This window comes from Panthera uncia (genome assembly GCF_023721935.1).
Source record: "Panthera uncia isolate 11264 chromosome E2 unlocalized genomic scaffold, Puncia_PCG_1.0 HiC_scaffold_20, whole genome shotgun sequence".
NCBI classification, from domain to species: domain Eukaryota; kingdom Metazoa; phylum Chordata; class Mammalia; order Carnivora; family Felidae; genus Panthera; species Panthera uncia.
This window is the reverse complement of record NW_026057589.1, coordinates 13205746-13232635: the sequence shown is the minus strand read 5'-3', so window position 1 is coordinate 13232635 and position 26890 is coordinate 13205746. Positions and strand designations below refer to the sequence as shown.

The window sequence follows — 26890 nt, the reverse complement described above, 5'->3', positions numbered from 1 at the left end:
AAGCAGTCTGCAGCTTGTAGATGGCGGCAGCCCTGGCAGCAACCTGTCCTCTGTTCTCAGGCTTGCTGTTTTTCAGCCCCGAGAGTGTCACTTCTCTCCGCTGGCTTTACCAAGAAGTGTTTTGTTTTGTTTCCTAAACCCCTCTCCTCATTTCTCCAGAGAAATAGCCCATACATTTAGCCCTTTGGTTTTCTTCATAAATTAGAATTATCACAGTGATTAGACCAATCTTTTCCCTGGCCTTTAAGAAAAGCTAGCAGCTGTGCTTCAGCTCTCTCAACCACGTGCAAGACCAGTCCGAACATTCCCGTTCCTGTTCTCTTACCTTAGCTCTTTCGGTTAGGTCATCTGGTAATGTTTGTGTCATCATTAAGAAAATAAAAGGCTGGGATTTCCACTTAAATGTGGAAGATTGAATACACGTGTTTATCCGTGTTTCATCCTGTAACTCACTAAAATATTAAAAAAGAAATTAGAAAGTCTCATAAGCAAGAAACACTATTTAGAAATACAGCATTACTGGGGAAGGAGCAGATAAAAATGTTAAAATGGTCTTGTGGGGGCAGAAATCAGGGAAACGGGAAATTGCTATTTTTTTTTATCATAAGCCTTTTAGAACTGTTTGAATTGTCAAAAGTATCAATACGTACAATTACATTGCTCAGCTAGTCTTTTTTTTTTTTTTTTGCTTTCTATTTTTCAAAAGTTTATTGCTTTCTTTCATCTTCTGTCATCTCCCTTCTCCAATTTTCATTGTCCTTATGGGCTTTTGAGGACATTCTGGGGTGTGTCACTCTTTAAAGGAAGATATTATTTCAGCAGCTAGTGCTGCACAGAGGTTGCTGTCTGCTTAAAGGCATTTGTGTATGTTCCCCAGAGGCAGTGGTTTGTCGTCTGTTTTAGGAGCTTATAAGCTAAAGACAGATGTCAGTTACCCGCATTTTCATTTTGAACTGCTTAGCCATTTGGAAAAACTCCAAAGGCTAAACACTAGGATTACTGTTAAATGTTTTATTTTCTGTACTGTTCTTAATTCTGCCTTATCTTTTGCTCAGGCCCAAGGGGTATCTGCCTCTAGAAAACCTTGCCTTTCAGAATATAATGAAGGAGCAATTCTCTCTGTGCTGTGGCTGTCTAACCTAAAGACCAGACTAGCTTCCAGATGGACACCTTAGATTATGGCGATGGCAAATGCCCATCAGTTGCTACTGACTCAGAAACACACACTTGCCCCGCTTCCTAAACTACTGGCTCTTTCTAAAGCAGAATTATTCATATGTTTAATCTCCTACAGGATATTCAGATCGAAGCCTTACTGATGAGAGCCTGTGAGCCCATAATTCAGAACTTCTGCCACGTAAGTAATGTCTGGAGAAATGGATTCAAAACAAAACCAAATTCACTGGGACTTTGTGTGTTGCACTAACCTCCTTGTCTTCGGCATACATTACTCCTGAGTGATCATCAGATTGACAAACTAAAGTGAAAAATGTAAACAAAATCAAGAGACGGGTGCCACCATCCTCAGAAACCTTATTTGATTATCATTGGTAGATGACCTGGTATGTGGTTAGTGGCAGTTGTGGAGATGCCCTTTACAGGGGGCAGGGGGAGGCCCTCCTGAGCATAGCTGTGTTGCCGCCAATACATCAGCCTGGGGTTTGTTAGCATTAATAGTAGCTGCACCTCCCGACTCTCTTCTTGTAAATTAAATTAATTCTGTTATTTTGAACTAGCTAAATTACAGGGGTGAAACCATGCAGGAACCAGGAGGCAATGTTGGGTGTGATGCTGAAAGTCAGCTGCTGGCGTCCTGTAGGGGAAGGAGTAAAAACCCTGCACAGTACATGTTCTTGTCGGAGCTTCATGCAGGGCAGCTTGCTGTGCCAATACTGATAAATACTGATAAACATCCCTTGTAATTTCGCAGGCTTATTTTGGTATAATATATGAGGTATCTTGTTGGTGAAGGCTCTAGAATCAGTCTCGTTTTCCATTTTTCTATGAACTAGGGTGCACGATTTGTTCACTAATTGTTGGAAATGAAATGTAAATGTGCACTGCCTTCCCCAGGATGTGGCAGATAACCAGATAGACTCTGGGGACCTGATGGAGTGTCTGATTCAGAACAAACACCAGAAGGATATGAATGAGAAGTGCGCCATTGGAGTTACCCACTTCCAGCTGGTGAGTAACACCAGGCAAATCCTGACCGTCTTGGCTGCTTGGATGGCTCTGAATTCCTTTCTCTTCCAGAGCATCAGAGCACCTCTTCTGTGAGAAATCTTTTTTTTCCAAATATATGTCCTCTCTGGTTCTCAAAAAATACGGTCTTTTCCACTATGGCCAGGCACGATGGTAGGCTCTAGGAATGCAGTGCTAAATAAAGATGGAGTCTGTACCCTTAGGGAACAGGCGGTCCAGCAGGAATAGAGATGAGTCGCATTGTTTGCTTTTCGTAAGATACATTAACCTTTGCTTGCACAGCAAGTATGAGTGGGATCTGCTGTTTTGTCATTGTTCAGTGCAGCAGCCCAAATGTCTATCAGTGTACTGAACTCTTAAGCCTTTTTTTTTCTTCTAAATCATACTACCCAGGTCTGGCATCCACATAAGGTTAAACTGTACTTTTCACAGTTACACATGTCTAAAGAAAGTGTTTCTGGTAAAGCAAGCACTTCTTTCCCGGGAGGATGGAATCTGTCATCTGTATAAAATTGATCTCTTTCCAGGGCCTATGGACCACATGGCTGCCTTTACCAAATGATATTGAGGGCCTCTGGAGTGTGGGTACTGGAGACAGTGGGCAACAAACCCTGCCCTTGTCTGTTCTGTGTTCTAGTAAGAGAAAGACACAAAACACGTTTATAAATAAGTACAGAATCTCAGGTGGGCTAGAGCTGCATAAGGGCTAGAGGATGAAGGAGAAAAGGGACTTGAGAAGGAGATGTTTGAGTAGAAATGCTGAGGAGGTGATGCGTGGACCAGGGAGGATCTGGGAGAAGAGCTTTGTGGCAGAGGGAGCAGCATGATTGGAATGGCAGGGACGCCAGGGTGCCCTTAGCAGAGGGAATAATGGGGAGGTTGGCAGGTCACGAAGTCCGAGATGGAGGGCAAGTTTCACAGGGCATGGAAGGCAGGCTTCTGCAGTCTCTGTGCAATCAGCCAGCACTGCCAATCGGAACTTGCCACAGAGCTGCTGATTTTCTTTCTCATCATCTTTTTCAGGTGCAGATGAAGGATTTTCGGTTTTCTTACAAGTTTAAAATGGCCTGCAAGGAGGATGTGTTGAAACTTTGTCCCAACATAAAAAAGAAGTATGTAACGTTTAATTGATTAATTCTGCTTCCGTAAACTCTGGACAAATGTCCTGTGTACTGGTAGGGTTAGCCTTGGAGGCCTCCACACTCCCTTGGTAGTATGGCCATGCACTTGGGCTGTGTGGCCACGTGATCTTCGTGGCTGCCTGCAGCCACAGGGGACGGTGGTGGTTCTGACACAGAGAGCCTGGAGGCTAAAGGGGCGATTTTAATGTTCCCAGGTTCAGGCTGTCTGACAGAAGAGGCAGATTTAGATTGTTACTTAGAGAAGCCAGTTATAGTATGAATGAGAGGTTAACTGCCTCCCAACATCATTCCATTATGTTAACTCTTTGGGAGAGCAGCAGGGGCTTTTACTGAATTAGAGGTCTAGTTTGGAAACAAAAACTTTATTCATTTATGAATTCAGTCTCAGGGTGCCTGGGTGGCTCAGTCGGTTAGGCGTCCCACTTTTGATTTTGGCTCAGGTTATGATCTCACAGTTAATGAGATCAAGCCCTGCATCGGGCTCTGCGTGGACAGTGCGGTGCCTACTTGGGATTCTCACTCTCTTTCTCTGCTCCTCCCCTGCTCACACTGGCTCTCTCTCAAAAATAAACATTAAAAAAAAAAAAAGAATTAGGTCTCAGTGAAGACAGTGATGGGCTTTTACAGCATGGCTGCCTGAATTCTTCCATCTTACTCTTTGCAAAGGCATGTTTCTAGAACACATCTCTCTGCCTCATATAAATCAAGTTCCCATTTTGCTCAAGGTTCTGTACCTCTCAAGAATGAATTTCACAGCTCATCAAAGAAAGACACAGTCTAGAGTTAAGAGCAGCATTCCTCTCTGGTCGCATGTTTTTAGCAAAACAAGCATTGAACTGTCCTTACATCCCCTCTGTGGCCTCCCTACCTGTCAGGATTGTAGTGCGCCTTCAGTCATTTGTGACATAGAGAGTCAGGTTACTGCTTTTAGTGCTTTTAACACAATGAGACTTCTAGAAAAAGCATTCAAAAACGTGGTAAAGAGGGTCATGCGTTCTGGAGTGTTGATGTGGCCCCTGCCCCAGCTCAGCCCCTGGCTCTCTGCCCTCATGTGGCTCCAGCCAGTCTCAGCCTTCTCCTTTCCTTGGCAGGGTGGACGTGGTGATCTGTCTGAGCACCACCGTGCGCAATGACACTCTACAGGAAGCCAAGGAACACAGGGTGTCCCTGAAGTGCCGCAAGCAGCTGCGGGTGGAGGAGCTAGAGATGGTAATGCCTCGTAGCACAGCCTCTGGTCCCAGAAACACAGAGGCGGGTCTGGAAAGTTGGGTGAAGGGTGAGGGCAAATTGAAAGGTTTTAGCCATTATTATGATTGTTAAGACTTGGAGCCTTGTGCTCAGATCTTACCATGTGACAGCTTCTTGCTGCACTTTTCCTAACCGATGAAGTACTTTTACCACATGTAACTGGAAGCTCACTATAGGACAAGCTGTAAGCACATGATACAGTCCGTGCATCAGTAATGCCCTCAAGGATCAAGGGTCTCTCCCTGTTTGCTTTGCTGTTCATGGCACCAGCTTCATGGTAAGGCTGCTTCCCCTCACCGTGGCTACCTGCAGCGGCTCTGGCCTCCTGCTCCACGTCGTCTCCAGCAGGAAAGTAGAACAGGAGAGACCTCCTCCCTCCCCCACAGCCTGTAGCCAGATCCTCCCCTTAATTTGCTCGTGTCAGCTGGAGATCTGTGCCCACTCCCTGACCAACAACAGTCTCCAGGGGAATGCCATGCCCTGAAGAGCTTACAGATCACGAGGTACAACAGTTACTGGCAGGTCAAATGCAGCGTGCGCTCTAAGGGGAAACTTATGTTACTTTTGAGGTTAAGCTAAACAGCTAAAAATGTTTAGTATATTCTGTATTGTGAATTCTACTTATTTCACTTCAGTCTAAATAAAAACTAAAAACTAGTAATGAACACCAAACACCAGTAATATTGCAAAAGTTACGTTACCAGATTTTCACGTAGGGTGGGAGTGATGCAGTGGTAATTATGTGTTAAGTGGAGCTCTCCTCGATATCCTAGTGTAATTGAGACTTTGGGTCCCTGGCGTTGGACCTCGCTCTTTCAATAAAACAATAATCAAAGCAGAACCCTACATTGATATAATGCTTTAATTTCCTGAAGTGGTTTCCACATCATATTATCTTACTTCATTTCACAGCAGTCCTGCGAAGGGGCCGGGTAGGTGGCAGCATTTTGTTTTGCAAAAAAAAGTCCAAGGCCATCTAGCTAGTTAGTGCAGAATTGAAACTAAATGCCAGCTCTCCTTTTACTGCGGTGGCCCCACTGCTCCTATTTTGCTGTGTAAAGGTTGTGGTCACTAGACAAGATCTGGTCAGTACATGAATATGTAAAACATTTGACATCTCCAGTTTCGAGTAACCTCACTTTTCCATGCTGGCCCCCTCCCATACAGACAGAGGACATCCGTCTGGAACCAGATCTGTATGAAGCTTGCAAGAGTGACATCAAGAACTACTGTTCCACTGTGCAGTATGGCAATGCTCAGGTAACTGTTTATATTTTTTAATTGTGAAACTGTGAAGGTAACATTTTGGGACACCTAAGTGGCTCAGTCGGTTAAGTGTCTGACTTTTTATTGCAGCTTAGGTCATGATCTCATGGTTCATGAGTTTGAGCCCCACATTTTGCTCTCTGCTGGCTGTGAGAAGCCTGCTTGGGATTCTCTTTCTCCCTCCCCCTCCCTCCCTCCCTCCCTCTCTCTCTCTCTCTCTCTCTCTCTCTCTCTCTCTTTTTCTCTCTTTCTCTTTGTCCCTCCCCAACTTGTGCGCTTGTGCTCTTTCTCTCTCACTCTCTCAAAATACACTTGAAAAAATTTTTTATTGTTATGTTTATTTATTTAGAGAGAGATTGAGAGACAGAGTGCAAGGGGGGAGGGGCAGCGAGAGAGGGAGACACAGAATCTGAAGCAGGCTCCAGGCTCTGCATTGTCAACACAGAGCCCGATGTGGGGCTCGAACACATGAGTGTGAGATCATGACCTGAGTCAAAGTTGGACGTTCAACTGACTGAGCCACCCAGGCACCCCTCAAAATACACTTTAAGTAAAAAAAAAAAGGGGGGGGCGCCTGAGTGGCTCACTCGGTTAAATGTCTGGCTCTTGGTTTTGGCTAAGGTCATGATCTCACAGTTCATGCGTTTAAGTCCCACATCAGGCTCCACACTGACAGCACAGAGCCTGCTTGGGATTCTCTCTCTCCCTGTCTGTACCCCCCCCCCCCCCCCCCCCCCTCCCCCTCCCTTTCTTTCATAATAAATAAATAAACTTAAAAAAAAAAAAAAGAAAGAAAATGTGAAGTTAACATTTTAGCCGTGAATTCTTTGCTGGTGGAATGAGCCTCGTCACATTCTGTCCAGCCTAGTCATCCCCTCCTAAGCTTTACCAGACTTTCCCAAAGGAAGTTCCTTACCTGCATTCCTCATGTTCTCCTGTTCATTCTCTTCCCTCTTTCAGGTTAGCTTGTCCTTCTCCACCTTGCTAAGAAGCTCTTCACAATCCTTCAAATGTCTCCTCCTCTCTGTAGTTTTTCTAACACCGTGTACCTCCAGAATTGATTATTCCCTTACTCTGTGCCTGTTGCACAAAAGTTCTTAACTGGAAGTCACATAGGAATCACCTGGGAAATCTTGTTTCTTTAACGCACAGAACTGGGCCCTGTCCTGAATTAGTATTAGTCAGGAATGAAGTACAAAGAAGTGATTTTTTTTTTTTCTTACAATGTTCTTCTAGTGACTCAGCTACGTTTTCTAGTTCAGGGAATTGCCCTGAAAGCACCACACTGGTGCTTTAGCCTTTGAGATAGTGGCTTCATTATCGTCTTGTATCTGCTATTGCTGATGTCTATCTCACTCTCGTGTCTGTGCAGATCATCTACTCTGAATTTTCTCTTTATCTTTAATGATCCATAATTCCGCTGGCATGTAATCAGGGATGGGTTTGTTTTTTTTTTTATTTCTTTATCTTAGTTGGCTCTTTCAGTCTCAGAATTCATGTTTTTCTCAATTTGGGGAAATTCTCAATTATTGTTTTCTTCCAAATACTGCCTTGCTTTTACTTCCTTCTAGAACTCATATTAGACAGTTGGAACATCTGAATCTGTCCTCCATGTCTCTTCACTTTTTCTTTCATACTTGCCATTTCTTTGTTATTTGTACTGCATTGAGGTAATTCCTCAGGTCTATCTCCCAGCTTAAAGATGTATTCTTAAGCTGTGTCCATTCTGTTTTTAGAGAGACTCCCAGTTGGGAGTTTTATTTTTTGTTTCCAGAATCTGTTACTGGTTCCTCTCATAACCATCTGTTCTTGATTCTGGTTTACCATTTCTTTCTGTATTGTTCTGAGGACATTAAATATATTTTTTTAATTGTTCTCTTACTTTTTCCTCTCAGTTATTTGGTGATTCTTGGTTGTCCCTTGAGGATTTCATAGAAGTCTCATGACTTTATGCTACAGCTCTAGTTCCTGCAGATTCCCATCTGCTTCCCTTCTTTATCATTTATTTCATTTTTTAAAAAATTTTTTTAATGTTTATTTATTTTTGAGAGAGAGAGAGAGAGACACAGTGTGAGCAGGGGATGGGGAGAGAGAGAGGGAGACCCAGAATCCGAAGCAGGCTCCAGGCTCTGAGCTATCAGAGCAGAGCCTGACGTGGGGCTCAAATTCATAAACCCTGAGATTGTGACCTGAGCCGAAGTCGAGGCTTAACGAACTGAGCCACCCAGGTGCCCCTCATTTTTTTTTTTAATAATATCTAAAAGGTTGGTGTAAGGAAGGGGAGATTTATACTCAATTCACTATCTTAAAATCCATCATATGGCACTTTATGCTTTTATGTTAACCCGCTCATCTTTTTTTTTTTTTTTTAAGGTTTTTTTTTTTTTTTTTTTTTTAAATTTTTTTTTTTTTTTTTTCTGGGAGGTAGTTGGCAAGAAAGGGGGGCGGGGGGGGGGGGGGGGGGGGGGGTTTTTTTTTTCCCCGCGTCGGGCTCTGTGCTGACAGCTCAGAGCCTGACGCGGGGCTTGAACTCACGGAGCGCGAGATCGTGACCTGAGCTGAAGTCGGACGCTTAACCGACTGAGCCACCCAGGCGCCCCTCATCTTTTTTTTTTAAGTCTGTTTTTGAGAGAGCGAGAGACAGAGTGCAAGCGATGGGAGGGTCAGAGAGAGAGGGAGATACAGAATCCAAAGCAGGCTCCAGTCTCTGAGCTGTCAGCACAGAGCCCAACACAGGGCTTGAACTCACGCACTGTGAGACCATGACCAGAGCCGAAGCCAGATGTCCAATGAACTGAACCACCCAGGCACCCCTCGTCTTTTTTTTTTTCTTAGATATTTGTTTATTTTTTGAGAGAAACACAGGGGAGGGTGGAGGGGAAGAAAGAGAGGAAGAGAATCCCAAGCAGGCTTTGCAGTGTCAGCACACAGCCTGACACAGGGCTTGATCCCACGAACCATGAGGTCATGACCTGAGCTGAAATCCAGAGTCAGATGCTTAACCGACTGAGTCACCCATTGTTTTATTTATTTATTATTTTTTGATTTGTTTATTGTAGTTGTTTATAAAAGTTGGCCCTGTGAGACTGCGTATTTATCAGGGGTAGCAACTGGGCCTCATTCATACCTGGCATCTAATGCTCTATTCTCATGGGGTAAATGGTGAGTGGAACTGAACCTCCTAGCTTGTGCCTACTGACTAGTCAGGGATACTGCTCCCTAGAAAAGCAGAGTGCCTAATGTGTGCTCCAAAAGGAGTCTTGACAAAGAAGAGCTAGAGGACAGGAAAAACCAAGAGTTTTGAGGGGGATTCCTTCCTTCCCTTTAGCCTCCAGTGCAGCCTGCTCAACTCATCCATTATTTTTATACAGTCTGGTTCACTGTTAGACCTAAAGCTGCAAATCTGTAAGCATAATTCTCCTTGGTGAGGAAATTCTGACTCCTCTTACCTTGGAATTAGGAATGGAATGAAAGAGAGGGGATGCACTAAGAACTGAATGCTGTAGTGAGAACATATAGATTATCAATCCCTGATACATCCCTTAACTTGACCATAATTCTTATGCCCTAGATTATTGAATGCCTGAAAGAAAACAAGAAGCAGCTAAGTACTCGTTGCCACCAGAAAGTTTTTAAGCTACAGGAGACAGAGATGATGGACCCAGAACTAGACTATACACTCATGAGAGTCTGCAAGCAGATGATAAAGGTAAGGGATCCCAAACCAGGGGCTAAGTACAGGGTAAATAAAAACAACAACATAAGCTTCTTTAAACTTTGGAGCAAATTTTATAATCTTTCCACTCAACCTGTTTTATACAGAGGAGACATTGGTTCTCGTGGTGTGGTCCCTAGCTCAACTGCATCATCAGCCCCTGGAAACTTACAAATGCTTGGGCCCCACCCTCTGCCTACTGAATCAGAAACTCTGGAAGCAGAGCTAATAGCTTTAACAAGCCTTCCAGTTGATTCTGATGCACGCTCAAGTTTGACAACCATTGAGCTAAGCTAACTGACCTCACTTTGACCTAAGGCACAAGTAAATAGATACCCAGTAAATATATGATTGATTTTGAGGGCAGTTAGTGGTAGTATGTTGAGAAAGTCACCACCAAATGTCTTGATCATCCACCTACCACAGTCAAAAGGCTTTTCTATTTTATATGTTCTTTTGTTTCGTATACTTCTCCAGTGAACGTTCTCTGTAACAGGCTAACTTGAGAACCTAAATGCCAGTTCCTTGTCGTATCCACATGTATAAAGAGATTTAAATTTAAGGTTCTAATACACTTAAGATAAAATAAAAGCAAATGCTTTATTAAAATAAAATGTTACTTAAAAAATAAAATACTACTTTTAAAATAAAATGCTGGTCCACTCTGGAAAACAGTATGGAGGTTCCTCAAAAAACTAAAAATAGAACTACCCTACGACCCAGCAATTGCAAAACTAGGTATTTATCCAAGGGATACAGGTGTGCTGTTTCAAAGGGACACATGCACCCCCATGTTTATAGCAGCACTGTCCACAGTAGCCAACGTATGGAAAGAGCCCAAATGTCCATCCATGGATGAATGGATAAAGAAGATGTGGTGTATATATATACAATGGAGTGTTACTCGGCAATCAAAAAGAATGACATCTTGCCATTTGCAACTATGTGGATGGAACTGGAGGGTATTATGCTAAGTGAAATTAGTCAGAGAAAGACAAATACCATATGATTTCACTCATATGAGGACTTTAACAGACAAAACAGATGAACATAAGGGAAGGGAAACAAAAATAATATAAAAACAGGGAGGGGGACAAAACAGAAGAGACTCATAAATATGGAGAACAAACTGAGGGTTGCTCGATGGGTTGTGGGAAGGGGGATGGGCTAAATGGGTAAGGGGCACTAAGGAATCCACCCCTGAATCATTGTTCCACTATATGCTAACTAAATTGGATGTAAATTTTTAAAAATTAAATTAAAAAATAAAAAATAAGTAAATAAATAAAATAAAATAAAATAAAACGCTGCTTTTCACTCTTTCAGATACCAAATAGAATTGTGAAAGTTAGTAATGTCTTTAGTTGACCCTGGTAGATTTGAGTCCTGTGTAAAAGCTGAAATGCCAGGCTCTGATCTGAGGGAATTTTGTAAGATTTTGATGACTTTTGCAAAAATCAGTCATCAACTTATATTAAGATATCCGTAGGCTGTAATTAGCAGATACACTGTTGATTAGCAAATAGAGGTAGAATTTATTGTTAGTCCAAAATGGATCTCTGACTTCAAGGACACTAACAAGTGTACAGGGACTAGCCCCACACCGTTTGGTAGCATTATAGCCCCCATAGTTCAAAGATGAACTAGACAGGTCCTTAACCCACATTCCTGTTCACATTGTTCAGTGGGTAATTTTTAAATTTCCCATTGGGATTGGGTGGATATGGCTTGAGGGCTACCTGGCCACCTGGTACAATGTTATGTTTTTACTTAAACAGTGTTTAAGATCATGAGATGCCATGTAATATAACATAGCCATGCAGGTACAGAATCAATCCTGTGCAAAATAGGAAACAGTGAGGGTAGTAGGAAGAAATGTGAGAGATATAGTAGAGACTCAATAAAAGGAGAAGTGGAGTCTGAGTGTTTATTCAGGCTTAGCTGTTTCTCTTGTACCAAGTGATATCTTCAAGCTGATTTTGTCATTAGCTCACCAGTAGGTGGAAGGGTGATGCAGATGATGTTCATTGCCATATTTGGATAACTACGTTTGTAAATCTTTGTTTCTTGCAGAGGTTCTGTCCAGAGGCAGATTCCAAAACCATGTTGCAGTGCTTGAAGCAAAATAAGAACAGTGAATTGATGGATCCCAAATGCAAACAGATGATAACCAAGCGCCAGATCACTCAGAACACAGGTAACATCATGGCTTGGCTTTCCTGGTTCCATTGAATGTGGCTTAAATGGAGCTGAGTCGACATATATCTATCTAATTAAACTACAGATATTTTGTTGCCTGTGGATTTCAAGGGAAGAGTCTGGATCTAGTAAGGAAAATAACATATTCTTCCTTCAAAGAGTATTTGGCAGAACAGAATGAAAGTCATAGGAAAGAGGAGATAGAGGAAGTCAAGGCTGGAGTTCTTTGAAAAGTCTAGAGATTTAACAAAACTTCATGCACGTGGCAGGAGAATATACGGGTAATGTTTTTTAGAACAGAGAAATTTCAGCTCTGAGTTGCAAGACCTTATAACATAGTGGGCAAGATGAGTCCAGTATTCTCAGTGTTTTCCAGAACATCTGTTATGGGGAAGGTTGGTGATGGCTGAGTGATTTTTTTGAGAACTACTAAAGAATACTGGTACCAGCAGACCCCACAGACGTGCTGCAAGGTAGAATTCCTGGAGTCTCTGTGTCCACATCTACCCTTTCATTTAATTATATTGCTGATTAAAAGCAGTGTAGTCAGGACTCTTGGGTGGCTCAGTAGGTTGAGCATCCACCTCTTGATTTCAGCTCAGGTCATGATCCCAGGGTCTTAGGATTGAGCCCTGTGTTGTGCTCCACGCTTGAGCCCACGTGGAGCCTGCTTAAAATATTCCCCCCCTCTTCCTCTCCCCCCCAAAATAAAAAATAAAAACATGCACCCAGAAAAAAATTTTTTTAATTTAAAAAATAAAAACAGTGTAATGAATGCTCGGTAAATGTTTAGCAAATAAACAAATCAATAGTTTATTTGTGGTCATTGATGTAATATGTACCCTTTTGAAAGGTAGATCTTGAATATTTTTGAATCCAGGTGGAATGTTTTATCACATACTGACAACTTTCCACTCTAGATTACCGCTTAAACCCTGTGCTAAGGAAAGCCTGTAAAGCTGACATTCCTAAATTCTGCCATGGTATCCTGACTAAGGCCAAGGATGATTCGGAACTGGAAGGCCAAGTCATCTCGTGCCTCAAGCTCAGATATGCTGACCAGGTAAACAGTCCTGGGCTCTCTGCAGAGGTGTGTTTATAGAGGCCCCTCTACTCCTGGCAGGTTTTTCTGTGGAAGCCCCTAGCTTACTCCTACTTTCCCAAGACCTTTTTCTTACCTTCCCAAACCAGGGACCAAATAAAAAGCTGAAGCTGTCTAATAGGCTGATGAACTCTCCTTTTGTCACATGTAGCGGCTCTCTTCGGACTGTGAAGACCAGATCCGGATTATTATCCAGGAGTCTGCTCTGGATTACCGACTAGATCCTCAGCTCCAGCTACACTGCTCAGATGAGGTAGGATTTGGGTCTGAAGCTGGTTGTGAACAGAGCTGGTCAGAGAAGTGTTTATTGAAGAAAAGTTCTGTACCGTCTTTCCCTTTAGCTCTGAATCCAGGGCCCATCTTCTGGACTTTTCATTGTTTGAGTTTCTGGTTCCCTGTGACACTGAATTAGACTTGACATTCATCCTATCACTATAGAGTGTTGGTTCTATATTTCTCTGTTGTACTAGAGTGTTCTTTTACTATATCTGTCTCCATATAGTTCTTCCTTCTCCTTATTCTGATGCTCAACCTAGAATTCCCCAAGACTTGCCAGAAAGAGAAAGTGCTCCTGGGGTGCCTGGGTGGCTTAGTTGGTTAAGTGTCCGACTTCAGCTCAGCTCATGATCTCACAGTTCATGGGTTTGAGCCCCACATTGGGCTCTGTACTGACAGTTTACAGCCTGGAGCCTGCTTCAGATTCTGTGTCTCCCTCTGTCTCTGTTCCTCCCCCACTTGAGTGCGCGCTCTCTCTCTCTCTCAAAAAAAAATAAATAAATGTTAAAAAAGCGTGGGGGGCGGGGGGAGAAAGTGCTCCTATAATAGCGCTAAAGAAATGCCTGTCTTTGGACTTTGACTTCCTAGCTAGAAAAGCCCATGTGGAGAACTGTGTTCGACATATGTCAGTTTTAGGGGTTCATAGCTGAAGATTTTTTAAAGATGCTCACTCACAGCTCCCAAGAAAGACTTAAGTTTTTAATCTTTGGTGTGGACTGTGTTTTAGAACCTCTGTGTGTGTGTGTGTGTGTGTGTGTGTGTGTGTGTGTGTGTTGCCAAGCTGTGAGTTGAGGTTGACTCTGAACCTTTATAAATGTCAGCCATTTGCTTTTAGTATTTCACTTGGCTATGTAACCTTCCTCCTGTGGAATCAAGGAGTAGCCTTCTTTGTGACCAGTCCTGGGACACTCTGACTCAAATGTCAGGGTTGACAGCATAAACGTCAGTATACTGACTGGTTTTTGACTCTGTGTGCCAGTCTTTGTGACAGTGAATGGAGCCCAGCATCTCATCCAGGACAGGGGGCGGGGCGTGAAGTCCACTAGGAGACTGAGGAGACATCCAGACCATATGGGAGGGTCACCAAACCTGCAGGTTTCAGAGACAGGGTTTCTGGTGACAGCAGAGATGTGTTTTGTGTGTCTCTGGAACAGATCTCCAATCTGTGTGCTGAGGAAGCAGCTGCCCAAGAGCAGACAGGTCAAGTAGAAGAGTGCCTCAAAGTTAACCTGCTCAAAATCAAAACGGACGCATGTAAAAAGGTAATACCGCCAATGGCCTTGTTTCCCTGCCTGCTTTTCACAAAACTTTTTCTTCCCTTCTGATGCTGTAGTCTGCATATCTTAGCAAGAACATCTAAACCTTCCTTCCCGGGATTATACGTTTCTTCCCTCTTACGAAACTTTCACTAGATTCTTGACAATTAATCACCTATAACTGAAATATCCTTCCACATGTACTGATTATTCATGACCATGTCTGATCCCCATGACCAGGCCATGGTTTAAGGCCCTGTGAGTGCAGAACTGAAAGCAAAATGTCAAGTCCAATAGTATCAGTAAAGATACTGCATTCATAAAAATCATTTCAGAAATAGCTTATAAAAACGAAGTTATCAAAACATGACTATTAAGCATACATTATCTTGGAAAATTGCAAATGAAATAATATATTTGATCTTTTTAAAAAAGCTTTGTCTTTTTTTGAAAAGTGTTTGAGTGGTGTCATTTTTGAGTCACTGAATATTGTACACAGATATTTTCATCTGCTGAAATGTTTCTGATTCCACACGGCCTGAGGAATAATGGGAGATGGCTAAAAGCTAAATCCAGATGTTTTCCTTGGACTAGTTTGTCATCAGATGATCCCATTTAACTTTGAAGAGTAATATTTGAGTTTTGTTTTTTGTTTTCTTGTTTTTATTATTGTTGCTTTACAGGGCCTGTAGTCTTTCTCTTGAGAGCAAACTAATTTTTATTTAAGAAAGCACTTTTGGCCTGTTGTTACCTCCTGTTCTTTCAAGTCTAAATGGAAAGTCTGCAGAGCTGATGTCACTTCCATCATGGTTATGATCCTCTTGTTTAGGACATCTTTAGACTCACTAAGAGTTTTTCTTGCAGTAAAAATTATGCTCTGTGAATCTTTTTTATCTTTTGAGGAAAACGGAGGTAACATGAAACATTATGCAAACATTTTTCTTTGTTTGCCTGGGAGTTTTAAAACTCTGGTTTTTATTTTTTTTATTTTTTTTATATTTTTTTTAGTGTTTATGTATTTTTGAGAGAGAGAGACAGATCGCGAGCAGGGAAGGGGCAGAGAGAGACACACACACACAGAATCTGAAGCAGGCTCCAGGCTCTGAGCTGTCAGTACAGAGCCCAAGGCAGGGCTTAAACTCACAAGCTGTGAGATCATGACCTGAGCCAAAGTTGGACACTTAACCAACTGAGCCACCCAGGTGCCCCAAAACTCTGGTTTTTAGATTTCACATTTTCATTTTTCTTAAGAAAATAGCCGTATTATACCAACTGATATAAATACTAGCATTTAGTATGCAACATTTACAGCCCACCAGACTGCCAGAAACCCACATCTGATCTTGTAGCCCCCGCTTCGTTTAGCACATAGCTTTGATCATACTAGGCCTCCGAGTGTATGGAATCAGTTGCTAAAAATCTGCATTCTTGTGTCATCACCACATTGTCCCTGTCTCAGAGTAAGTTCTGTTGTTAACCCACACCCTTCCCTCCTTGACTTTACTCTTCGTATGTAAAGTATTTGCAGATAACAAATCTGATGTATTTCCTCTATAAAAGCTTGCTCTACGATGATTCTTCCTTCTTAGGAAGTGTTAAACATGCTGAAGGAAAGCAAAGCAGACATCTTTGTGGACCCAGTTCTTCATACAGCGTGTGCCTTGGACATTAAGCACCACTGTGCAGCCATTACCCCCGGCCGAGGGCGTCGTAAGTCACTGTTCACTCTGGCCCTCTCTGAACTACCTTGGGAGGAGCACAGACTCCTTCTGAGACAGCACTTGCGGGTACTCTGTTCTCTAGCTGCAGCACAACCACAGACAACATCCTCTGGGGGCCTGGTTGATGCCGGGACTAGGCTTTTGTGGCAGAATGAATTTAGGAATGAATAATCCTGCAGGTTTGAACTGACCTAGCCATAACCAGAGGTAAGGTTCTGATGAAAAGGGAAGGTTGAGTTATTTATCAGGGAAGCAAAACTTAACTCATGATCATGGCCTCTTCCCCCTTGGCCAAACTAGAGCAGCTTCATCAGCTCACCCAGTGGCCACACTGGGTGGATCCCGGGCAGGTAGAAGAAAGTTGTTTCTGAGCCAGACATGCCCAATAAAATAAGAAGGTTTTAAGGGTCTCTGGGCAGCTGGTCCCTTGGAAGCTCAACATCATTTTTCTCCATGTTAAATCTTTGGTCAAATTTCCTAGAACGGATTTAACTTTGTGTAGCCTATACATCTGAATTCTCTGGTGATAAGGTGCCCTCCTCCCCAGCCTCATAGAAATTTCTGTTCTGTACAGTTTTAGACTCTTCTCATCCCTTTTCTTTCACAGAAATGTCCTGTCTCATGGAAGCCCTGGAGGATAAGCGGGTGAGGTTACAACCTGAGTGCAAAAAACGTCTCAATGACCGGATTGAAATGTGGAGTTATGCAGCAAAGGTAATGCCCAAGAGAATCTCCTGAAGTGGCCATCTCTGTCCGTTCCCCGGATATTCCACTTGTCTTTTTGTCCTTGTTGCGAGACCAGCAGTAAGTGTATTTGAAAAGTCTGTCACTGCCCTTGGAAGCCTCCCTGGCTGTCTCTGAGCCTGCGGCCACCATCTCCTTTTGCCAGTGTCTGCAGGCTTTGCCGGGGCCACTGCTTTCTCCTCACTTGCCCATAGTCCACCGTGGAAAAGTGAGTCACCCAAAGGATGGGATAAAAGCCAGCTGTGCAAAGAGAACCAGAAATCATGCCCAGGGGAAAGCAACCAGGCTGGCCACTGTTGTCTTAAAGCTCGTTTTTCTGATTTTAGTCAGTGTTTGGCAGGAGCATATGTATGTGGGACTAGCCCCGGCCTTCGCCCTCAACTAGGCTGAAACAGGAACGCTGATAGGGTAGAGAGACATCAGGACAGGTGAATGTGTGTGATACCCAGGCAGACTTGGGCTAGGGGAGATTTTTCCTACAAAAATGCAGCCTCAGCGAGAAGAGGAACAGTTCTTCTCATGTGCACGTTGCTTTGTGGTGCGTAACACTTCGCTGGACATACTACCTCACTGAACCTTGAAACGCAGCAGGGTAAGTGGAGTGATTATTTCCCCACTTTACAATGGAGGAAGCTGTGACCTGCGCAAGGTGCCTCAGCGAGAAAGTCAGGTTTCTAGATCCACATTCTATCACCCCACATCGGGATGGACATTGCCAGTTGCCTTAGATTAAGAAAGCGATCATGAGGACCCCCCTGCTTCTTGGCCAGTTCCTCCTGTCACCCACATGAAAGGTCAAGGGTACCAGGCAAACAGGAAAGACCATGACAAGTCTTCACACCTAGAAGTAAGGGAAATGAGAAGGGATCGCAGCTGTCCAAGTAGCACATACGCCCCTCACCCCTTCTCCCGAAGGAACGAAGTTGGCTTGGAAGCCCTCCGTTAAGTGAGGCAGCGGAGAGGGGCCAAGTCAGTCTCTTCCTTCTCTCTGCTTCTGCCGGGGAGCTACTAAACGTTGCTGCAAAGAGATTCCACTGCTTGTTTTGTGTCGACAGATGTCAGCGCTCAGATCACGTTAATCTCACTCTGCTCTACGTATACGGGACGAGCATAGAAACAGATGTAGCCAGACATCTCTGGGCACACCCTCTCAGGCACCCAGGCTAAGTTGAGACCCAAAAGAGTAGGTCCGTGTATACCCGGCGAGCCTTTTGGCCCTGATTCTGCCATAGCAGGCTGCATAGAGAGAGGTCCGTTCAGAAAAGCAGTGAGGCTAACTGAGAATGAAGACTGGCTAGGCTGCAGAGCCTGTGATTACAGGAGCAATGCAGTGTACTCGGTCAGCCTGAGTCATACTTGCACACTGTTTCTGATGGGACCGCGCTCCTTATTTAATGGTGAGTGACGGGAAGTCAAGATACAGAACCAGCATCCAACACAATCTCAACTGTTTGTTCTCTGTGGTTTTTAATAATAAATCAGAATACCTAAGACCCTGTGTGACCTGGTACAAGTAATCACGTCCCACCCCTTGGCCTGTGGGTCTTCATCTGTAAAATGGGAGGAATACAATCTACTCTCAAGGATTGGTACGAGGACTAAATGATTGAAAACCTGTTGAGTGCTCTGCGAGGGCTTATGTGGCCAGGTCTTGAGTGTGAGGGCTGCTGTCAGGTTGGCAGGGGCGGGGATGGCGTGAGGTGGATAATATGAGACCCCACCTCTTTGTAGTTGTCTGTATTTTCTCGCCTTGTGTAGTAGATATATACCATAGTGTGATCAGGAAAAGGAGTTGTAGCTCTGTGTTTGATTGTCTTGTCCCTTGCCCTTTCTCCCAAAAGGAAATGACATAAATTAAACTAGGAATTGAGAGGGGCAAGTTAGAGCTAGCCCTGCCTCCAACCCAGTTCTGTGTCCAAGGCCTATGCTGCTGTGTGTCCTTCTAGGTGGCCCCGGCTGATGGCTTCTCTGATCTCGCCATGCAAGTGATGACATCTCCATCAAAGAACTACATTCTGTCTGTGATCAGCGGGAGCATCTGTATATTGTTCCTGATTGGCCTGATGTGTGGACGTATCACCAAGCGAGTAACACGAGAGCTCAAGGACAGGTAGAGCCACCGTGACCACCAAAGGAACTACCTGTCCAGTGCCCAGTTTGTACAGCCCTCCTGTATAGTGTACCCACTCACCTCGTTCTTCTAGGAGGTGGCATCAACACCCATGTTAGAGCAGCAGCAGGTGTCCTCTGCGTTGTCCCATCTCAGACTTCGCCCGTGTCCATGGTGTCCTCCTCCTTCTCCACCATTTGTGCAACAGCAGCAGCTGGCCGCTTTGGTTATTGCCTTTGTTGGCAAATTTGGGTTTACCTGCCCGTAGACAAGTCTCTCTCGTACCAATGGAACTACCAGTACTTCCAGAACCAACTTACCTGACCTGCAACTCAAATGATTTTTAAAAAAAAAAAAAAAAAAAAAAAAAAAAAAAACACCCAAAAAAAAAAAAAAAAGAAAGAAAAGAAAAAAAGAAATTTTTAAAGAAAGAAAAAAATGTATATAATAACACATCTCCTCCAGGCTTGACTTGGGCAATGGGGTTATTTCTTCTCTGTGACTGTAAAATGAAGCAGGACTTACGGGGAAAACACAGCACCCAATATGCTATATAACTGGGATGTCTTGCTCATTTCTCAAAAGCACCTTTGGACCATGTGGGGGCCACGGACTTCACCGACGAGTGGGAAATCAGTGACCAGTCTGCTTTGGGCCTTGTTTTCTTCTGCTAAAACAGTGATGCCTTCCAGATCTCACCTTAATAGAGCCACTGCTGGTCAGGACCCCAGGCCATGAGTATTTCTATGACCCCCTCACTTCAGTGAGGTAAAGCAAGCATGAGCTTCCCTAAGCCAGAGGCAGATGGGTTGGGGAGGAGATCAAAAGTGGGAAGCTGGTCAGAGGCTGGACCCTGAGTCCCAAGGAGCAGGATCCCAGGAATCTTCCTCCTCCAGGCTAGCACAGGACTCAGTTACATTCGGATTGACCCTGCTGGGGATAGTGGTTAGTCTGGAAGGCCTGCGGGGAGGCAGGGACTGAAGCAGAGAGGGAGCTCGGGGCAGGAAGGAGGAGCAGGGATTGATTCACTTTGCTCAGTTTTTAGGCAACAGTGCAAGTCAAAGACAATGGCTTATAAAGATTTAGTGTGGTCTCAAGATGTGACTGGCAGTCCAACCTGACCCTTGTGCAGGCTCAAGGCCACCTTCCCAGACAAGCTCCCTTATGCCTCTTTGTAGAGAGGACTTCGAAAGTTATTACGTTAAAAGATGGAGCCTTTTATCTGTTTTTTTTCTTTCTGTCCATTTGCTGCGTACACCCACTGTAGTAGGCATTGGCTGAGTGTTGTACTTTGATGAATCATCAGATGTTGTACTTCCAGAATCTAGCTTTATGGAAGCAATCTTCCTGGCCGTCCTCCTTCGTCCCTCCAGTGTGGGATGGCAGGTTTGGAGTGTAAAAGGGGAGGAGTGCAGGCATCACAGTGCAACTTGGCACACCTTGGTTTGAGTTTGGGGCAGGGAGTTACAGTGGGTGCACAAGAGGGCGGCATGTACAGTAGGAGATATATTTATATAATATATATTTTATTAACCTGTTAGACGTCCACAGAGTATTATAAATCACGTGCCTAAAACTGTCCACATAGACCATGGCGCCCCTCCTTGCCCTGCCCCCCCTTTGCCACTGTCCACATGTGCTGCGGGACGTATGCAACATTTGTCTCCCCTGAAATGTGTTCGATACAAAGTGGGTCAGTTTGTGGATCGGTTGATGCAGATTACTCCTTGTCTCATCTGAATGATGTGTATTTGAATACTGTGGTTTTCTTTGCTCGTTGCTCCCCTTCCGGGAGGCAGTGTGATCCAGAAGCCAGCTGTATCCCCCTGCCTGGGGTACTGCGAGTTACCAAGGGGAACTGCTCAGCTGCTTGGTCCCTTCAGTCCTGCTCTTAGGGTCTTCCTGATTGTCATCACCTGTCCTGGGGGTCTTCCAAAACTTGAAACTCTTGGAGTCCGAGCAGCATACCCCTACCACCACCATTGTTGGACTGAATTGAGCTGGTCCGGATAGTCCACCTCCAGGAGTTCCCACCTGGGCCTGGGGGCTTGGGATTGAGAACCGGGGATGTCCTCTCAACGCGGGCCCCCACTGACCTGTCTGGCATGGTTCACAGGATAGAATAAAACATTCACCATTTGGTGAGTGTGCGGCTACCATTCTCCATCTCTGCGTTCTCCCTCCTAGTGTTTGTAAAACAAACCAATAGTTTAAGGTATCTGGACATTTTGGCTTTGTCTGAAGCATATCTGGAAGCTTGAAAAGGATTTTGATTCTTGAAACATTTATCATCTTTAGAAATGATACAATAAATAAAAGGGATAATTCTGCCAGTATTTTTGTTGCTTTTGCTAGAAAGCATTTCACCCTCCTGCTTGGAATAGTTTCATATGACTGGTTCTTGAGAGTCCCAGGTAGTGTCCTGAGCAGTTTTCTACCTGCAGGGGGCCCAGCACCTTCTGAACCTGCAGCTCAACTGTATCCATTCTGCCCCCCATTTGGTATAACAACACAGGTTCTGGGGCACCTCTGGTCACTGGCCTCAGAGGTCAATCATGAGTAAATCACCTAGTCGACTCAAGAAGAAATCGCCCTAGTGGAGAAGCTGATGATGGACCTTGGCCTTTATCTCTTCTGATGTCTAGCCTGTGGACAATAACAAGCAGCTGGTGGGGGGTTTTCCACAGTCAAGGCCTCAGGCGTTTGCCGAAAATCCAGGTAACTCATCTGACCTTATTAGCTCTCTCCAGGGTCTGGGGAAGTCATATGAAGTGTGCCCCAGAACACTCCAGAGGCCCCGAGAGGTTACTCTCCTGGCCTGGAGGCCCTCCGGTACAGGAGATCGGAAATGCAGGGCGACTGTCAAGAACAAGACTCTTCCCTCTAACTGAGTTTCTCTCCCAGAAGGGTAGCCCTGGAAGTGAGACCCTTTCCCTGGTGCGGCCCTGACCATCCTCTGCTATTGCTGCTCTCCCAGGAGACATGTGCTAGCAAGATGTGCTGAGGTAGGAGCATAGCCGAGGCTTGGGTTCACTCCAGCAGGAAAGTCTTCCTCCTCTACATTCCCTGGAGACCCTCTGGCTGCCACTGCCAGTTCTGTGGGTCCAGTCAACGCACTCCAAACCAGTGCATCCTGAGTACTGGTACTCAGCAGGCATTGGTTCCAATTCACTGCAGGCCTCCGGCTGTCTGATATCCTGTGCTTCCTTTTTTGGGGAACAGTGAGCAGCTCTGCCTGGGGGAGAGAGGGAGGGAGATTCTGCTTTCCTAGAAGAGGTGACAGAATTGTCAGAGTTCACTTCTTCCTATTTCCTGAAGTTGTGTCATAAAAGCATCCAGTGGTAAAGAGGTCTATAGTATCCATTTACTCATCAGACAAAATGGAACGGGACTTCTGTGCCGACTTCCCTGTCTTCCCAAGAAAAGATTCACTCTCTTGTGTGAGTATGACTTCTGGAAATGTCTCCCATCCTCCCCACCCCCAGGCTTGCGGTACAGCTTCTGTCCCACAAATCCCCACTCTAGGGAGTCATCCAGGGAGAGAGAGATGGCTTCATGGGCCTCCTTTCTTACTTAGCTGGTCTCAAGTTCTTCTGAGAAAAAGCTTTCATATCCCGTTTCTTCCCCTCCCCCACCAAAAACTACATGTTCTCCACATCCAGCTTCTTTTAAGCAAGCAGATACAGAGAAGGAAGCTGGAAGGGACCCGTGGCAGCCAGCCAATCCAGCCTGACCCATTCAACCTAAATTTTGGCCACAGAACCACAAGCATAGGGCTTTTTGAATTGTGTGCATTTTGGTATATATATTTGTATTTCAGGTTCTTATGGATTTGGGAAACCTGAAAGATCCTTTCTTTCTCCCCCGCTTTGGACAGCACCTACGTAGCTTTATCGAATGCAGCATTCTGGTACCCTGAATTTCTCCTCGGCCTTCAGGGACACTTCTCTCCTTCACCTCTTCTCCACTGCTCCCTGATTCCCAAGGGCCGTGGGGCCACAGCTCCTGTTCTGGCCTGCCCCTCCTCCCTTCCTCCCTCACTCTATCTCTCTCTCTTGTCTTTGGTTGGCCATCTCTCTAATACACTCCTCTTGGTCCTCCTCTGCATTAGGACCAGGGTCGCATGTTAGGGCATTCAAGTCTGAAGCCGAATCCCCCTTCTTGCCCTGACCTCAGACAACAGATAAGTCATAGCAAACACAGACTGACTCTTCTGAGTGACAAGCTTCTCCCAGCCGTCTAGTGAGATCACTATGGAGACCCCAGGACTGCTTGTTATCTGGAGCACAAGGTGGAACTATCTGTTTAGTCTGGTGGTAGCAGGATCCTGACGGTGATTTCCTCTCCTTCCTCCTCCCCAAGATCTGTCACAACACACCGGTAGGGATGTTGTTGGGATACATGGAGTAGAGAAACCTTCCTGGGCAAGGAGAAAATTCAGATAGTGCCTCTATATTCTGTTTTTGCCTTCCCCCAGCATGGAACCCATGGAGCCCATGGAACCCATGGAACCTATGGAACCTGGACCCCAGAGCCCAGCAGGCCTATGCCAGGAGCTAGGGAGGTTGGAGAGGCCCCGGGCAGACTGCAGTCAGTGCACGGGGTCGGGTGGCCAGCAGGACAGCCGGCAGCAGGAGCCTTCCTAGCAGCTTCTCCCGGCACAGTATTCCCAGGTCAGTCCAAGCAGGAAAACAGACTGAACAGCAGATGCTGTGTGACATCTTAGGCCTTGAACTTTTTTTTTTTTTTTTAAGAAAGAGAAAATACAGAAAAGTAAAATTAACAAGCCTCTTTTGTAAATGATTTTTCTTTCTATGTATAAAATCCCAGCAGTTCCTTGTTTTTACATGTTCATGCTGTGTAATTTTGAGATGTTACTGAGATCCTGAACATAATGTGCATTTTTTTCTGTACAGATGAAATGGGAGAATTTAATAAAGAGTTTGCAGGTTTTTACTTGTTAAATCTTCTCTGGTGACTGGGAGGATGCCCCCAACCAACTGCTCTGTGAGGAGCATCTCCCGAGCTGTGCACCCTGACCCTACTCGCTGCACTTGGTGGTGTCGTTTCTGTCTCCTCAACTAAATAGGTCAAGCAGGGTAGGACCACAGGAACTTTAGAGGCCGGATCCTAGGTTTTCTGACCGTCAGGTTGATGTGTCGGGAATTACTCACTTGAAACCACATCATAAGTCTCCTTCCTGGGGAGAGCGTAGCTGGGACCCATCGTTGCACATAAGGCACGTGGATGCACTGGTCTCTAGTGGTCACCTTCCCTCTGGGCCCAGAACTAGGCCACATTTCTTGTCCGTGCCCTGTCAGGTCCCTGTTCATCAGCCCTCACCTCCCCGTTCCAACAGCCCAGTCCCAGGGCCAGTGACCCCTGTGACACCCTTCCTGAGGCTTCTGTCTCCTTCGCTATGGCAAAGCGAATTTGCATGTGGGTGTTACAAAATCCTCACTTAAGGAGTTTGCATGGACACAAGGATTTCTCGAAGTAGAAACATCTGTACCAGGATCTGAGTGCTAGGATGCCCGGTGAGAAAGGACCAGAGGACCCTGGGCCCAGGGTTTCTTCCAGAACTCAGATCCACTTTTTGCAGCTGTCACATGGGAGATGGTGGGCCTGCGTGTAGCGTGGAGGCCAGGAGAAGGCGAAGCGTAGAAGAACAAAAGAGGAAGAGAGAACAACTGGAAACACTCTGTAGGGAACTCTGGGCAGCCATCGCCCTGGATGGGAGGAGTCTGGGGCCAGATGCTCCTGAGAGTCTTAGAGAAGCTGCCTGCTGTGGTGCAAGTGTGGGAAATGAAGTCACTGGTATTCCCACAAGGGAGAAGTGGGTTCCCCAGCTCGCAGCATCGGCCCCTTGACGGGATGCCACAGCAGTAGTGGGGACTGTGCTGCCTTAGCAGTCTCTGAAGGAATCACCCTACCCTCAAATTCTGTGTGATCTTTTGGATTAAAAACCCTTGGCCAACTTAAATCCTCAGAGGCATTTGTTCTCAAAAGGGGCTGAGGAATGAAAGGATTTTAGCCAAAAAGGGGGAGAACTTTAGATACCCAACCCTCTGCTAGATGAAGAAGTGAGAGAGGGGGGGTGTGACCCGGTTTTCTCAGCTAGTGAGCAGCAAAACATGACGGCCTGCCCCTGCCACATGCGTTTCCTTCTGACCGGCCAGAGTGGCCTTGGGACCTGTGTGACTTTCAGGCTCCAGCCTGCAGTGGCTGACCTGTCCTCAGAGCCAGACCATACCCTGGACGTCCCTCCCCTGGAAGCTATTGGCCTTGGTCCCAGGATCCCACCTCCCTTGCCCAGAACAACCCACAGCACAGCAGTAACTTCTCAAATTCCCTGTATTTATGGAGAAATTTGGACAGCCTGAGAGAGAAAGGGGGACCCGATGGGTAACGAAAGGCAGCAGACTAGGAGGAAGCCGGCCGGAGCAAGGAGGGAGGGTCCGGGGCATGGGCAGCCCCTCGGAGGACGTGGAAGCCCCTGGGGCTCGGCCACTTGTGCTCCGGGGCCGTGGCAGGAGTGCACCTCCTGCCCACCTGTGCCCTGGAACCGGGGGCCACTCCTTGACCCCCTCTGGGGAGTGGATCCGTAGGGTGGGCCCAACAACAGCGATTCCTCCAGAGAGCGGCCAGGATGAGGCCGTAGATGAGAGATGCGCCCAGCAGTCCCAGGTAGCAGTAGGTGGTGGCATTGAGGATCTGCTCCAGCTCCACTGTGAGGGAGACAGGCACAGGGTGAAAGTGGGCCCACGATGAACAATGCATCTTCATGGGCTTCTCCCTGCCCCTGCTTCCTCCTAAGGAGGCCTCTCTGGCTCACTTTATCCTCTGTGAAGTTGTGTTACTCCCCATTTATAGGATAAAAAGTTAGACTTAAGATCTGTAAGTGCAGAGATGGTCTGGACTGGATGGGGTAAGTAGGTAGGTGGATCCGAGGCCAAGAGAGGGTAAAAGACTCCTCCTCCACCTCCCCCCCACACTCCCCCCCCCCCACCCTAGGGGCCACAGAATGTTGAAGGCTGAACCAGGACTAGACCCAGGTGCTTTGGACTGGGTCTACACCTTTTCCAGTCAGAATCTCAGGGCTCAGCTCTGACTGCATCAACACAGGAGCTTCCCAGACCCCCCCTGCGGGAGGGCCCCTCTCCTGGCTGAGCTCCTGAATATTTCCTGTGTTCCTGTCCTAGGGCCTTTAGTGCAGTGTTCCTTGCATTTTAAACCTTGGTTCAGTGTCTGACCTACCCCTCTAGACTCACTAATATTCAGACTGTGTTCACGTCACCTCTCTGCCCTGGCAAATACTTAGTACTCCATAAAATGATTGCTGAATGAGTCGATGACCGTGAAAAGTCAAGGCTTCGCCACCCAGGGAGTCCCACGTCAGTGTCGGGGGGTCCGTACCTAGAAGAATGTGTCCACTCTTGTTCGCATTCTCCACTTCCAGCGTTCTCCTGTGCCCTGGAACAGAGCAGATGCCCTTCGTATAGCTTCCCTCTGCTCTGTCCCCCAAAGGAAATAAGCAGGCATTCACCACTAGGGAACACAGAAGCCAGGAGTGACAGAGTAGGTATTAGGACTTTGGGGGTAGCTGGTCCCACAACACTGCACGGGCTCCAAAGCCACGTCCAGGCTTCACCAGAAGCCAGGGCAGAGCCAGGGGTTCTTTGCCACACACAGCAGTGCTTATCTTGACTTTCTGGTTTGCCAGGGAGTTATTGATGTCTGGGTTCCAGGTGGTTGCATCAGGAAGACTGGAGCACAACCCCTGGGTCCTCTCTACTCACCTCGGCCCCAGGGCAGGGGCAGCACGACTTCTAAGGCTCCACTCTGGTGCAAGCCTCGGCAAGTCACAGACATTCCTGCCACCTCCTGAGGCAGCTGCAGCCAGCTG

General features: G+C 45.8%; 1 protein-coding gene across 2 annotated transcripts in view; it reads left to right on the top strand.

The window, feature by feature from the left end:
• Nucleotides 1-23940, top strand: part of GLG1 (golgi glycoprotein 1) — a 149761-nt gene extending 125821 nt beyond the window's left edge. The window contains exons 14-27 of one of the 2 annotated variants that reach the window (XM_049622654.1): nt 1295-1357; nt 2074-2187; nt 3229-3317; nt 4439-4556; nt 5763-5855; nt 9433-9570; nt 11650-11773; nt 12696-12838; nt 13029-13130; nt 14308-14415; nt 15999-16119; nt 16738-16844; nt 18821-18984; nt 20030-23940. In XM_049622654.1, the coding sequence (XP_049478611.1) occupies nt 1295-1357; nt 2074-2187; nt 3229-3317; nt 4439-4556; nt 5763-5855; nt 9433-9570; nt 11650-11773; nt 12696-12838; nt 13029-13130; nt 14308-14415; nt 15999-16119; nt 16738-16844; nt 18821-18984; nt 20030-20105 (1560 nt within the window). In that variant the 3' untranslated portion in view covers nt 20106-23940. Of the gene's footprint in view, nt 1-1294; nt 1358-2073; nt 2188-3228; nt 3318-4438; nt 4557-5762; nt 5856-9432; nt 9571-11649; nt 11774-12695; nt 12839-13028; nt 13131-14307; nt 14416-15998; nt 16120-16737; nt 16845-18820 lie in introns of both variants that reach the window. The other variant, XM_049622652.1, reaches the window with a different exon arrangement.
• Nucleotides 23941-26890: the final 2950 nt, after the last annotated feature.